Consider the following 15,204-nt stretch of genomic DNA (forward strand, 5'->3'; position numbering starts at 1 on the left):
GAGATGGTGGTGAACAGCTGTTTTAAAGACCTGGAGGGAGGAGTGGGATTGAAGGGAGTGAGGGAGTTTGTTCCAGAGGCGGGAGAAAAGAGGAATGAAAGAGTGAAGGTGAGCAGAGAGCCGAGATTTCGGCAGTTTAACCATCAGAGGGTTGCTGGCAGATCTTGTGCGACCTGTAGGAATATTTGGGGGACAGAGCACAGAGAGAGCTGGGGGTGCAAGGCCGGAGAGGAGTCGGTAGAAGACAGAAAGACCACCTACCTGCCTGCGGTGAGTGAGTGAAAGGCCCTCAGAGATAGCTTCATCGCGGGAGATTCCAATAATTCTGAAAGCTTTGGTTTCAACAGCGTGAAGCCGAGCTAGGTGTGAGGCAGGAACACCGGCCCATAGGGGAGAACAGTATTCCATTGAGCTGCGGATGAAAGCCTTGTATGTGGTGAGGATCTCAGGTGTGCCGAGGAAGGACTTCGCACGACGGAAGATGCCCAGTCGGCGACTGGCTTTGGAGGCCAGCTTGGAAATGTGGTTTTCCCAAGAAAGATCATGGCAGATAGTGAGACCCAAAATCTTGAGCGACAGAACTTCTTGGAGAGGATTGTTGAGAAAGTAGATGGGAGGGTTGTCCAGTCGATCTTTTCGGAGAGACATAGTAAGAGTGTGAGATTTGTCAGGATTGAAAGACATGTTCCACTTGTTTGACCAGTCTGTGATTTTGTCCAGGTCTTCAGAGAGTGAGGAGGCAGCAGACTGCCAATCTGAGGGAAGAGGAATGGAGCGGCAGAGAGTGGAGTCATCAGCAAAGAGATAGAGAGGATTTTCGAGAGAGTCAGAGAGATCATTGATGAAGACCAGAAAAAGCACGGGGCCCAGAACACTGCCTTGGGGAACTCCAGCCTGAACAGGAAGAGGAGATGAGAGAAACCCATTCAGGGCCACACGTTGACGACGACTAGAGAGGAAGTCCGCCAGCCATGCATGGAGATTTCCATGGATACCAAAGGAGGAGAGTTTGGTGAGCAGAGCGGGGTGCCAGACCGTGTCGAAGGCACATGATATGTCGAGGGAGACAGCTCTAATTTCCTGTTTGGCATTGAGGACCTCCATCCATTGTTGAGACAGCAGAAGCAGCATGTCCAGAGTAGAGTGACCTGGTCTGAAACCAAATTGATGATCAGAGATCAAGCCATTGGAGAAGAGGAAAGATTTCATATCCGAAGCAATGATGGATTCCATGACTTTGCTGATAATTGGGAGAAGGCTGATTGGTCTGTAGTTGCTAGGATCTGTTTTTGCACCTTTTTTGTGCAAAGCGGTGATGTTGGCTGATTTCCAAGCAGATGGCAGTTGACCTTGAGCAAAAGAGAGGGTGAAGAGAACAGAGAGAGGGTGAGATAGAGCAGCAGAGCAGGATTTTAGGACCCGTGGGCTGATGCCGTCGGGTCCAGTTGCAGAATCAGAGTCGAGGGTTGAGAGAAACCTTTCCACCTTGTCAGGAGGAAAGGACACGGAGTCCAGGAGCAGCAGGGTACGACTGGGTATGGTGGGTACAGAGAGGGATGGGTTTGGGACACAAGATTTAGAGGCAAACACAGAGTTGAGGCATTCAGATTTTTCACGTGCGGAGTCAGCTGTGTAGCCGTTTGAGGTAAGGGAGGGGATGGAGGGGGAACAAACACCAGAAACGGATTTGACCAGACGCCACCAGGATTTGGAAGAGGGAGACAGATAAGAGAGTTCGGTCTTGAGAACGTGAAGATATTGTTTCCTGGCTCTCCTGAGGGTGGACACACGCTTGTTTCGGGCTTTGTGAAAGGAAATGAGATTTCCTTCCGTTGGATTTGCTTTCCAGGAGACGAAGGCAAGTTGTTTCTGGGCAACAGCCTCACCACAAGATTCCGTGTACCATGGACGGGAGGAAGGGTATGACAACTGAAGACGAGATGGGATAAATCTGTGCATGAGAGAGAGCAATTTACTTTGGAAGAATTCCCAGGATGAGTTGATGTCAGAGGTGGTAGAGATGGGAGACCAATCCAGATGATTGATGGCTGCTTGAAGACCGTGCCAGTTGGCCTGAGTGAAATGCCAGACTCGTCGACGCTGAGCAGGCTCCCTGAGGATGGTCAGAGAGATGTCCACTTTAACAAGGACATGATCAGATGATCCGATCGGAGCAGAAGAAGAGCAGCAGACATTTTCAGGGAAGTTAGTCATAACCAAGTCCAGAAGAGAAAATGTTCCGTTGACTGAGATCCGGGTCGGGAAATTGACAGATTGTGTCAGTCCCAGTGAGTCGCAGAAGTCCTTTGCTGAGGAGCCATGGCTGGTGAGAGAGGTACCCACACCCAGCCAACTGGCATGATGACAGTTGAAATCACCACATATGAGGAAGAGAGAGTTGGGATGAGTAGATAGAAGTTGGTCCATATCGTCAGACAGCGAGATGTAGATGGAGTCATCACTGTTTGGTGGACGGTACAACACACATATGAACAAGAGGTGGGAGCGAAGGGGAAGCCGTAGCCAGAGGTATTCCTGGGGGTGAGGTGGAGAGAGTGCAGTGCAGGGCGAGTGAGGAAGAGAGTTTTTGATAAAGATAGCAACCCCGCCTCCAGGACGAGGCTCAGGTCTATCACACCGGAGGAGGGAGTAGCCCGGGAGAGATACTATGGATTGAGCTCTTTTCCCATGCTGTCTTGCAATTCAGACATTCTTTCGAACATGGCAATGTTTCCTGTGTTCACATTCCTGTGCCAGTTTTGGAGCTTGGCAACAAATCCTCTGAGATGATCGTGGAAAAGAATAATATTAGTCGCTCTTCCTTGGAGCTTGAGGTTCAGCTGGTTCCGCTGCTCGAAAATGTCAGCAAGATAAGCAAGTTGTTCGTTCCACAATTCTTTGTCGTAATGCTGCAGGAGGTCATGTTTTCCTTGAAGATTCAAGAAATGTTTGACTTCCGCACGAAGTTCAAAGACGCGGTTCAGAACATTCCCTTTTGAAAGCCAGCGTACAGCAGTATAGTACAGCAACGTTTCATGTTCCGCGTTCATGTCTTTGCACAGCTCCTTGAACATTTGGGTGTTGAGAGCCCCTGCCTTGATGTAGTTAACAATCTTGATTACGACTTCAATAACTTTCTTCAATGAGAGAGGGAGAGTCTTACAAGCCAGGGCATAGCGATGAATCGTAGTGGGTTCCTTTCGCTTGTGGTGCCAGCATCTTCACTTTTGCTTGGAATCCGGATTTGGAACCAAGCATGGCAGGAGCACCGTCAGTGCAGACACCGCATACATTCTCTCACTGAATTTCTCCCGCATCGAAGAACGACTTCATTTTTTCCATGACGTCGTTAGCTTTTGTCATTGTTTCCAGGGCACTACAGAACAAGAATTCTTCCTTGATATCATCTTCCTTGACATAGCGAACGGATGCCAGTAGTTCGGAGCAGGAACTAACATCGGTTGATTCATCATGTTGAAAAGAAAACAAGCCAAAAGGCACCACCTTAATCTCATGGATGATCTGTTGTTTCACATGTCACGGATACGATGCTGCACTGTGTTATTCGATAAAGACACCTGTTCAACTTTGCGAGCCTCTGCCTTGCCGAGAACCCGTTCGACAATGAGGAGGGTACAAGGCTTGATGAGTGTCTCCCCAATTGAGTGGGTTTTTTTCTTCTTTGCAATTTCAAGAGAAACTTCATAAGAAGCCTGGACAGTTGCTACATTTTGTTGTTGAAAAGCTCCTCCCTCATCCAACTTCTGTCGCTTTAAAAATTTTCAAGCAGCTTGAAAAATTCGGGATCCTGCTTTGCATGTTGTGCGTGATTTGTCTCGAGGTGCAACTTCAACTTGGATGGCCTCATGGATTCAGGACTCAAAACCTTGTGACACAGCACACATTGTGGTTTCTCTTGGCCAGACACGGTAATGGATGTGAATCCAAGCTTTATGTATTCGTCAAGATACTTTCTTTTTTTACTCCCAGAAGCCATAACGTCAAATCTGTAATAAGTAAAAATCAAAACAATATCAAATTCAAAACAATAAAAAAAAAAAAAATATTGTAACGGTTTTGAGAACCTGCACTTAGTAAATTGTTTGTAAAGTTCCATTGTAAATAATTCCCTGTAAATACTCCTGTAAATATCCCCATTTCTTGTAAAGGTCAAAGGTCGCACCCAAGCTAGTCCACATTGCAACAGGCAGGACACCATAGGACCTCTCAATAGACATTTCCTTAATATGTGTTTAGTTAAGGCTGTGTTTCCAATAGTTGAATCGACGTTGCATTAATCAAATAACCTAGGCCCCTTGCAACCCCATTCATCTGGCGGCGCAGCCGCCCTTTCATTGGTGCCAAAGTTCTGCCAACTGGATCCACTGGCCCGTGTGAGACGCCATAAGCCATGAGGTAAAGCCCGAAAAAGGAGGCAGAGCGCCAAGATGGAGGTGTGGCCACGTCATCTCACCATCAAGGTCGTGGCCGGTAAGCCCTCGCCGGCTAACCAAGGCTGAGGGGAGTCGACCGGGAGGCGTGCCCTCAGAGACGCGGCTTGATTCGTGCGGCGAGCAATAAAAGCGGTCACGGGGACTGCTTACGGAGATGAGTGAGGGAGCACGCAGATGAGACAGGAGAAGAGCACGTAGAGGAGAGGGAGGAGCACAGACGTGCACGGAGAACCTTTTGTTGGCCCAAACATTCCTTTGTGCGTACGAGAATCGGTGCGCTCGCCGCAGCAATATCACCAGCGCTGCCGGCCGGGTTTTGCCGCTGAACCAGAGCGTGGGCGTTCGAGCGGGACCTCGACGTCGTGCCGTCATCCCCGGACCTTTTCCTGCTCCGCCAGCTCCTTGGACCGTCTCATCCTTCCAGCCATTCCTACCATTGCCATCTCCCACCCGTGTAAGTGTGTCTGTATTGTCCTGGGCGTATGATAAGTAAGACCGTATAGATAAGCTTGCCCTGTGTCCTGCTTTGCCTCTTTTGTATATTCTTGCCCTTTCGTTTTCCTCTTGTAGAAGAGAAATAAACCTGTGTACCTTCTTTACCTTTGGTTTCTCTCTTCATTCGATCGCTCTCGTCCTTTCTTTCAATTGAATATCTGTGGCACGATTTGGCCAACCGCTATAATCGGGTGTAGTCTGTTAATAACGGCCCGAGTCGCAGCGCGCTTCGCTCGGCGCATCCATTGACGCTGCGGCCCGGGTGGAAATATCTCCTCGCTTACGGCCGGTCCTAGTACGCAGGTATTTGGGGATACCACCATTGACCCATGACCCTGGCTACGACCGACCGGAAGTGACGTCATATTTCCAGGACCGGGAGGATCGGCCAGTGAAAACGACCAGGGGATTGACCCCCAATTGATAACGGGAGTGCCGACCCCGGATCCGCAACAATATATATATTTTAGTATGGTTCAAATTACCCCATGGCCCCCGAGAAATACACCATGGCCCCCAGGTTGGGAACCACGGGCCAAGAGTATGGTACATGAATATGAATATGAATATGAACATGATGATGATGATTATCGAGTTGATGTGAAATAATCATTTAAACATGGCTTTGTCATTACCCTTGCCAGAAGAGAGGGTATTGCATTTGTCTGTTAGTTACTTGGCAATTTTTTTTTTTTGGACAAGGATGTTGATCACGTGTGTGTGTGTGTGTGTGTGTGTGTGTGTGTGTGTGTGTGTGTGTGTGTGTGTGTGTGTGTGTGTGTCCGTCCGTCCGTCCGTCCGTCCGTCCGTCCACTCACTGATACTTGCCTGCATGTAACAATTTGAAACTGATCTTCACAAAATCGTAAAGTTTGTGGTCCGACAAAATGAAGTCAAATGGTTTCTTTTGGTCAAACCCTTTTTTTCAAATCTCTAAAATCCTCAATTTTCATCCCATTGACTTGAAATTTGACGAGGATTTGTATATCTGGTCACTGAATTCAATCATCATGCATATTTGAGGTCAACATAGGCCAAAAGGTCACCAACGTTTCTCGGATTACTAAAATCCTCAATTTTCATCAGATTAACTTGAAATTTGAAAAGGATTTGCATATCTGGTCACTGAATTCAAACACCAAGTATTTTTGAGATCAACATCGGCCAGATTTCTAGAATCCTCAATTTTCATCCGCTTAAATTGAAATTTGGAGAGGATTTGTATATCTGGTCAGTTAATTCAACCACCAAGTATGTTTGAGGTCAACATCAGCCAAAAGGTCAACATAGGCCATAGGTCAACAAATAAGCTGCAATTTCTAAAATCCTCAATTTTCATACAATTGACTTGAAATTTGAAGAGGATTTGCATTTGAGGTCACTGAATATAACCACCAATTATCTTTGAGGTCAACATCAACCAAAAGGTCAACATAGGCCAAATTATTTAAAATTGTTAATTTTCATCTGATGACTTGAAATTTGAAGAGGATTTGCACGTCGGTTTACTGAATTCAACCACCAACTATTTTTGAGGTCATCATGGACCAACAACCAATTTTAGGGATTTTGCAAGTATCGTGCCATGCACGACATATTTGTTGTGTGTCTGTTACTTGGCAAAAAAAAAAAAAATTGGCGTTGAATGTTGATCATTCCTGTTTGTGTGTGTGTTTGTGTGTTTGTTTGTCTGTCCGGTCACGTATACTTGCCTGCAGATCACAATTTTAAACTGATCGTCACGAAACTTCACCAAATGGTAGAGTTTGTGGTCGGACAAAATCAAATTTATTTTGAGGTCAAAAGGTCAGCTTAGGCCAAAGGTCAAACACTTTTTTTTCAAATTTCTAAAATCCTCAATTTTCATCCGATTGATTTGAAATATGAATAGGATTTTCATATCAGCGAACTGAAACCAACCACCAACTATTTTTGAGGTCAACATGGACCAAAAGGTCAACCGAGGCCAAATTTCTAAAATTGTCAATTTTCATCCGATTAACTTAAAATTTGAAGAAGATTTGCATATCAGGTCACTGAATTCAACCACTAATTATTTTTGAGGTCAAAAGGATGCACTACTGAGTGCCATTCTGCTTTGTTTTGTTTTGCCAAGTGTTGCTGCATGAGTGATTTTTCATTTGTCTGTCTCAGTCTGTCTGTCTGTTTGTCTTCACAGAATAAATATGATTTTCTCTGCAAGCGTTGGTCCGATTGGCAGGAAATTTTCACCATCGACATTTGACAGGAAAATTTCACTCCTTTTGCAGAGTTTTTAAAAGATAATTACGACATCATAGGTCACATGGTACGGGCGCCATCCTGGAAAAACCGAAAAACTTTGCATCTCCATATCTCCAAAAGCACTGCATAATAAAAATTGAGACATGGCTTATTGTAAAGAACTCTTCATGGGGAATAACATATGTTAATGATGATGTCATAGGTGCCTCCATTATGATGTCATAATTCGATAAGTACTAAACTTAATCCGATCAAAATGAAATTTTATGAGCTCAATCAAGGGGTAAATTAGTGGAGAAAACAAAACGACGTCATCGGTCACGTGGTTCGGCCGCCATATTTGTTTTAACACAAAGCCTTAAAAACCACCAAAAACACGTCCTGGCGAGGGTCTGCAATCTCTGATTGCTCTTTCTTAATTCTATTTTATTTCAGAAGCAATGTTGTGAAGCTCTGTTTGTGCCTTTGTTTTCAGTTCGATGAGTGGGAGGTTATCTCCAAAATTGGAGAAGGAAGTACTGGATTCGTTTACAAAGCAAAGAATGTCAACTCTGCAAAAAAGGTACAAGCTGTGTGATGTACCTGCTATGTCTTCATTTCACTTTCTGGGAGATGGAACAGTTTGTGGGAGAGCGAGATAGAACACAGAACTGTACACGGTGGAAAATACAGACAGCAGGCAGTGTAGAGGGACACGACGGGGAGACACATGGAAGAAGGACGAGAGCAAAGGGATCGGGAAATTCTGCATCTGAATGTATCGTATCTTCTCTATTTCTGATGAGATGAACGATGCTTTTTGTTTTGACTTGCAGGCCCCACATCACTCCTGCAAAAAATTACATCATAGATGTGATTGCAATGAACAAATAATGTGTAATCTGTGACAGATGATGGTTGAGTGTCAAATATCACCAAAAATAATGTGGAAAATCACTGGATGCAAAGTTGAGGGGGCTTCTTCATTCCTACCATTGATTTTTCTTTTCTTTTTTCCCCTCAATTCACACTTTGATGCCCATCACTGCTCCTCACCCCCTCCCACTCCCTCATCGCTTGTACCTCAATGTTTTGTCCTTCCAATTCTTAACACTCGACTAGATTCACTTGTGGTGTATTGATGTAATCGTTTACCTATTCCCCTTTTTATCGTCCGTCTATGTGAAATTGTTCCTTTCTGTCATTTATCTCCGACGTTGACTTTAGTATAAACAGATATAATAATTGTACATCACCACACACCAATATCATATATTTTACTCATTTTCCCAAATTGTAACTGAGATGTTGTAATACGATCTCTTGTCGCCTCTTTCAGGTTGCTTTGAAGTTGACAAAATCTGTGGGAGATGGAGACATTGTAAGTTTGTGTTTATATTGAGATATTGGTGTTTTTAACTGTTGAACTAACAACACAGTTTAACTTACCTCTGAACTGTCCTAGTAGAATCTTTGTCCGTTATACATCTTTGTCTCTTGGCTCCTGAGGCCGTGCATCTCTGTGTGAGAGTTACAATCTTGTGGTTTTGGTAATGGGGTGACCTAACCTGATTCCAGCTTATTGAAGGAATTTGTATAATTTTATCTTTCTGTTTTCTGCTTTTATTTTTTATTTTTTACAGATGTTGCATGAAGCACGCATAATGAAGAAGCTTCATCACTACAACATTGGTAAGTATGGATTTCACTCAAACTTATTGAAGTTTGATTGCAATATAATATATTTATATTATAATAATATGAATGCTTAGAATGAAATGCACCTCCTTAATATCAATTTCATTGACTTCAAGAATGAATTTGATCATGTTTATATAGCAGGCCTGTGGAAAATACTGAGATCTTATGGAATTACACAGAAGATGATCACTCCAACAAGCAAATTCTATAACCACTTTGCATACATTGTCATCCTGAACACCTCTTTATCACAGTGGTTCCCGGTAGAGTCTGGAGTTCACCAAGGTTGTATTATATCTCCTATCCACTTTCTGATTACAATCGACTGGATCATGAGGAATACCACATCATATAGACCTCGAGGCATCCAGTGGACCCTTTCCACCCAACCTGAAGATCTAGACTTTGCTGACGATTTTGCTGTTTTGTCATCAAGGGACACACATTTGCATGGACAATGACAGGCTAGCTATCCAGAAGAAGGACAGATCTTAATGTCCATACCACCAAGACAAAGGTGATGAACAGCAACACCGTACCTCCTGCATCCATTACTGTAAATGGAGAAGCCCGGGAGACTGTAGATGAGTTTACATACCGAGGCAGTCTAATCGGTAAAGACAATGGAGCCAAGAAAGACATCAAGTAAGAATCCGCAAAGCTTGTAATGCAATCGCTCAACTCTATTCTATTTGGAAGTCGAAGGAGTACAGTTTTTTTTTTTTTTTTTTTGTATACAGAGTCGAGGCTCGTGAAAGAGCTAACATTTATCAAAGAAACAAATCAAACAAACAAGCAAACAAAGTATATAAAAAGGGGAGCGGTCGACAAGATGGGGAGAGAAGGGGAGGAAGCACACAAACACAACATTTGAGAGCAGGCACATCAGGAGATGTGTGGGAGGGAGAGGGCCTGGGGGGAGACAGGATAGGTATAAAACGCAAGGACACCAAGGACTTCCAGGAAAGAAGACAAAAGTCACCTCAAAAAAGTGAATTTGGGGTGAAATTAGCGGGGGTAGAAAAGATCAAGGTTTTGGATTGGGGAAGATAAGAGATGGTGGTGAACAGCCATTTTAAAGACCTGGAGGGAGGAGTGGGATTGAAGAGAGTGAGGGAGTTTGTTCCAGAGACGGGAGAAAAGAGGAATGAAGGAGTGAAGGTGAGCAGAGAGTTGATTTTGGCACTTTAACCATAAGAGGGTTTGCTGGCAGATCTTGTGCGACCTGTAGGAATATTTGGGGGACAGAGCCGAGAGAGAGCTGGGGGAGCAAGGCCGGAGAGGAGTCAGTAGAAGACGAAAAGACCACCAACCTGCCTGCGGTGACTAAGTTGAAAGGCCCTCGGAGATAGCGTCATCGCGGGAGATTCCAATGATTCTGAACGCTTTGGTTTCAACAGCGTGAAGACAAGCTAGGTGTGAGGCAGGAGCACCAGCCCAGAGGGGAGAGCAGTATTCCATTGAGCTGCAGATGAAAGCCTTGTATGTGGTGAGGAGCTCAGGTGTGCCAAGGAAGGACTTCGCACGACGGAGGATGCCCAGTCGGCGACTGGCTTTGGAGGCCAGCTTGGAAATGTGGTTTTCCCAGGAAAGATCATGGCAGATAGTGAGACCCAAAAGCTTGAGTTACGGAACTTCTTGGAGAGGATTATTCAGAAAGTAGATGGGAGGGTTGTCCAGTTGGTCTTTTCGGAGAGGCATCGTAAGAGTGTGAGATTTGTCAGGATTGAAAGACATGTTCCACTTGTTTGCCCAGTCTGTGATTTTGTCCAGGTCTGCAGAGAGTGAGGAGGCTGCAGACTGCCGATCTGAGGGATGAGGAATGGAGCGGCAGAGAGTGGAGTTATCAGCAAAGAGATAGAGAGGATTTCCAAGAGAGTCAGAGAGATCATTGATGAAGACCAGAAAAAGCACACGGCCCAGAACACTGCCTTGGGGAACTCCAGCCTGAACAGGAAGAGGAGATGAGAGAAACCCATTCAGGGCCACACGTTGACTACGACGAGAGAGGAAGTCCACCAGCCATGCGTGGAGATTTCCATGGATACCAAAGGAGGAGAGTTTGGTGAGCAGAGCGGGGTGCTAGACCGCATCGAAGGCACGTGATATGTCGAGGGAGACAGCTCTAATTTCCTGTTTGGCATTGAGGACCTCCATCCATTGTTGACAGCAGAAGCAGCATGTCCAGAGTAGAGTGACCTGGTCTGAAACCAAATTGATGATCAGAGATCAAGCCATTGGAGAAGAGGAAAGACTTCATATCCGAAGCAATGATGGATTCCATGACTTTGCTGATAATTGGGAGAAGGCTGATTGGTCTGTATAGTGGGGGGGCCAATGTAGCAGATTGAAATGCCCGGTGAAATTGCTTGTTAATTTTTGGACACTGGTTGGGCTGTCTTTAGGGATGATATAAGTTCTAGAAAAAATATGTCTCCAATTGTTTCAAGTTCTTTATGGCGGCCATTTTGGATTTTCAAAATGGCGGATGTCGAAAACGTAAAATTCCATTATCTTGGCTTCTAAATGACCTAGAGTTTCGATTCTGGTGTCCAGTTGTACATTTTTGGGGATAGAGAATTGAATGAAACCTTCTTTAATAACCTACAAGGGATAAAAATAGGTTTTTATGGCACAGCCGAACCAGTGTCCAAAATCTAACTTAATGCACATCTATCTTAATTGTTATTTGTTATTTGTATGTTCCAGATTCGTGACCCTGAGCTATGATGGAGCCAAAAAGCAAGAAAACCAAGAAAGAAACTGATTTCACACTTTGCATTCAGTGCCAGGATCCCCAAGGTGCACTAGTGACTGAGCCAGCACTGGGCTCATATGCAAAGTTTCTCCAGTTCATCCAGGAGAGGGCACGATATGGTGATGCCGACTTCAAACAGATCAGCGAACGATTAAGCTGTTTCACTGCCACTGACTTGAGGAACAATAAAGCAAAGTGGCACCGGGCATGTTATGGATCTACATGCAACACTGCTCACCTGGAGCATGCTAGAGTTCGCCACCAGAAAGCCTGCGAACATGGCGACACCCAGCATCTTCATAAGAGGTGTGGACGTCCTTCTTCTGCACCTGCCGCTGCAAGTACCTCAGGTTCTACGCAAGACGAGACTCTTCGCTTCACACGTTCATCATCAACTCCATTCAACAGAGACCTTTGTTTCTTCTGTCAAGAGGTCACTAAGGAAAGTGTACATGTTGTATGCACGTTCAACGCAGGTAAACAGCTGAAGAAAGCTGTTGAAGAAGGCAGCAACCACAAGTGGAAAGTTCAGCTGAGTGCTGCCATCAGTGCACATGATGCTCATGCGATCGACGTCAAGTATCATCTCCCATGCTGGGTGCAGAATGTCCAACGTGCTCCCAAGAGTGGGACATCAAGTGATGACAAAGAACACATACTGCAAGAAACTAATGTTATCAAAATAGCCGCAGACATTGAGTTTGTCAGCCTTGTTCGCTCTCTACTCCAAGCTGGTGAAATTCTCAACATGTCTGACCTGAAGTCGGTTTACTCCAGGATTCTTGACAATAATGGTGTGCACAATGTCCCATCACCTACTACCCAAGGCATGAAGGAGAAAATCAACTCTCACATTGATGACGTTCACTTCATGAAACCAAAACGTCGAAACGAGTCAGACTGTGTATTCTCCACTGCCGTGCGTGATGCAGCTGTCGAAGATGCAATGACGAAGACAAATGAAAAAAACATCGAACAACTGTTTGAGAGTGCCTCTGTTCTCCGCAGTGCCATTGCTTGTCAGAACAAGCACCCATGGCAATTTGAAGGAGAAATGAACACTGATGATGCTGAAAAGCATGTACCCAAAGTACTCTATGCTTTCCTCCGCTGGCTACTGGAAGGACCAGCCACGAGCATTGAGCCAGAGACTATGCACTCAGCCACTATTCATCGAGATGTTATAACCATCAGTCAGAACATCATGTACGGCTACAAGTCAAAACGCCAAGTCACGTACAAGCCCAAAGAGCCAGATGCACCATTCCGCCATCGCTTAGAATGGCCACAGCAGCTTGCCGTTGCCATTGTAGTCCATCAGTCCACCAGAAACAAGAAGCTTCTGGATTTCCTGCATGGGTTCGGTCTGTCTGTTGATTATAGTCGGATCTTGCGGTTGGAGACACAGCTGGCCAACTCAGTCATAGAGTCTACGACAGAACAGGGTGTATACTTTCCAAGAACCATGCGCATAGGGACGTTTGTCTTCTTTGCAGTGGACAACAGTGACTTCAATGAAGACACACCTGATGGGAAGCGGACACTCCATGCTACAGCCTGGGCACTCTACCAACGACGGGAACATGCACCCTCCACAGATGAACATAGAACACTGACACTACATGACCGAAAGGCCAGACACCGCTCACTCAAGGTTCTGACTGCTCCAGACTTTGTTCCTTGCCAAGCACCAAACAAACAATCTGCCACAGGTACCACGTATAGCTTCAAGACACGGTCAAACCCAGATGTCACCAAGCCATACTCTGCGACGGACACAGTGTGGCTACTTTCACGCACAATCATGCGAACAGCTGAAGCTGAGGACGTACAAGACGACATCATCCCACCAGATGACCAGCTGCAAGCTGCAGAACCCCAGCATGCTGACCCTGTTGGGTCACTCGTCCACGATCCAAAACAACCACCTGGCAGTAGGATCAAGCATCACGATATCCCAACTTGGACAGCCTACAACTCACTGCTCTCCTCTTCGAAGCCTCTGACAGAGGTCAACGCCCTGCCATTGGTAGCAGCACCAGCCCATGAATGGCAAACACTGATAACAGTCTTGAAACAGACACAGCAAATCAACTGCATGGTCATGGGTCCCGATAGGAAGACAGTGATCACCTTAGACATGGCCCTGTATGAGCGAGCCAAACAGCTGGAGATGACCAGAGATGACTGCAAAGGCAAGTGGGTACTGCGACTAGGGGAGATGCACACTGTGATGGCTGCACTGAGGGCTGCTGGGAATGCCATAGAGGACAGTGGTCTTGACGAGGCTTGGTCTGAGGCTGATATCTATGGCCCAACAACGACCAGACAAATACTGGAAGCCAAGCACATGAAGAGGGCTTTGGAGGCCCACATCACCACTGTCCAAGCCCTCTTCGACCTCTATGTGGACGAATTCTTCCAAGAGCATCCCCATCTGAGGGGCCCATGTACCCAGTCAGCACAACAGGTTGCCCAGAGCTGTCATCTACACAACCGAGAGGAGATGACAAGCGCGCAGAACAACATGCTAGCTGTCCTCGAGTCAAACGAAGTCCTGGAGGCCATGGCAAAGTTTGATGAGAGGAAAGAAGCCAAGAGTCCACTGTTCAAGTTTGTGCGACGCTACATGCGGATGATAATGCTGATATACACATTCATCCGTGCCACCCGTGATGGACAATTTGAGCTTCACCTGTCTTCACTGGATGAGATGTGCATATACTTCTTTGCACATGACAAACAGAAATATGCCAGGCTGACTCCCCGGTACCTTGCAGAGATGAAGGCCCTGAAGATGACAGATCCAGGGATCTACCAAGAGTTCATGGATGGGAACTTCAGTGTCCATAAGAATGAAATCCCCTTCTGTGCTGTAGGTGTGGACCATGCACTGGAGCACATCAACAGGATCATGAAGGTGACAGGGGGTATTGTGGGCATTACCCAGAATGCCAGTGCCCGCGAAAGGTTCTTTCTGACAGCACCAGAGCTGAGTAGGCTTGCTGAAGAAGCCCGTCAGATGGCTGGCTCACAATCAGCTACACGCAAGGAGCACCACGACCTATCAACCACAGTATGGGCTCGGCAGGAAGACAACATTCGTCGACTGAAGAATGTGATCAGAGAGTCCATGAATCCCATGACGCATGAGGGTGAAGACCTGACGACTATCATCACCAAGGTGGTGATGCCAGCTGAAGTACAGAAGGATGTCTGCAACCAAGATGAGATTGGTCAGAAAGCGTATAACACGTTTGTTGCAGAGCGCATCAACACAAATGAAATCAACCTTTGGGCCAGAATGGGAAAGGTCAAACTGAAGATGTGGAAGAGTGCCAGGAAAGCTGTGAAGCACAAACTGGCAGACAAGGTTGTAGAGCTGAAAGACGACAGGTCACTGTTTGCGCGCATGCTGATCGTGGCCCGCTCACGACCAGAGATCAACTTGAAGGATGCCATAGGTCAATATGAATTCACCGCGCTTCCACGAACCCTCTTTGCAATGGCTGGGACACTACTACCATGCACAGACAAAAGCAAGCTCATGGGCATCCTAGAAGATCTACCCAA

The 15,204-nt window shown here is 45.9% G+C and overlaps 1 protein-coding gene across 1 annotated transcript in view; it reads left to right on the forward strand.

The window, feature by feature from the left end:
• Nucleotides 1-15,204, forward strand: part of LOC144888934 (serine/threonine-protein kinase GA29083-like) — a 91,789-nt gene that overhangs the window by 41,010 nt on the left and 35,575 nt on the right. The window contains exons 9-11 of the mRNA XM_078768707.1: nt 7,669-7,755; nt 8,512-8,553; nt 8,816-8,864. Coding sequence (XP_078624833.1) covers nt 7,669-7,755; nt 8,512-8,553; nt 8,816-8,864 — 178 coding nt within the window. The remainder of the gene's footprint in view (nt 1-7,668; nt 7,756-8,511; nt 8,554-8,815; nt 8,865-15,204) is intronic.

This window comes from Myxine glutinosa, unplaced genomic scaffold (genome assembly GCF_964187855.1).
Source record: "Myxine glutinosa unplaced genomic scaffold, kmMyxGlut1.1 SCAFFOLD_154, whole genome shotgun sequence".
Lineage (NCBI taxonomy): Eukaryota > Metazoa > Chordata > Myxini > Myxiniformes > Myxinidae > Myxine > Myxine glutinosa.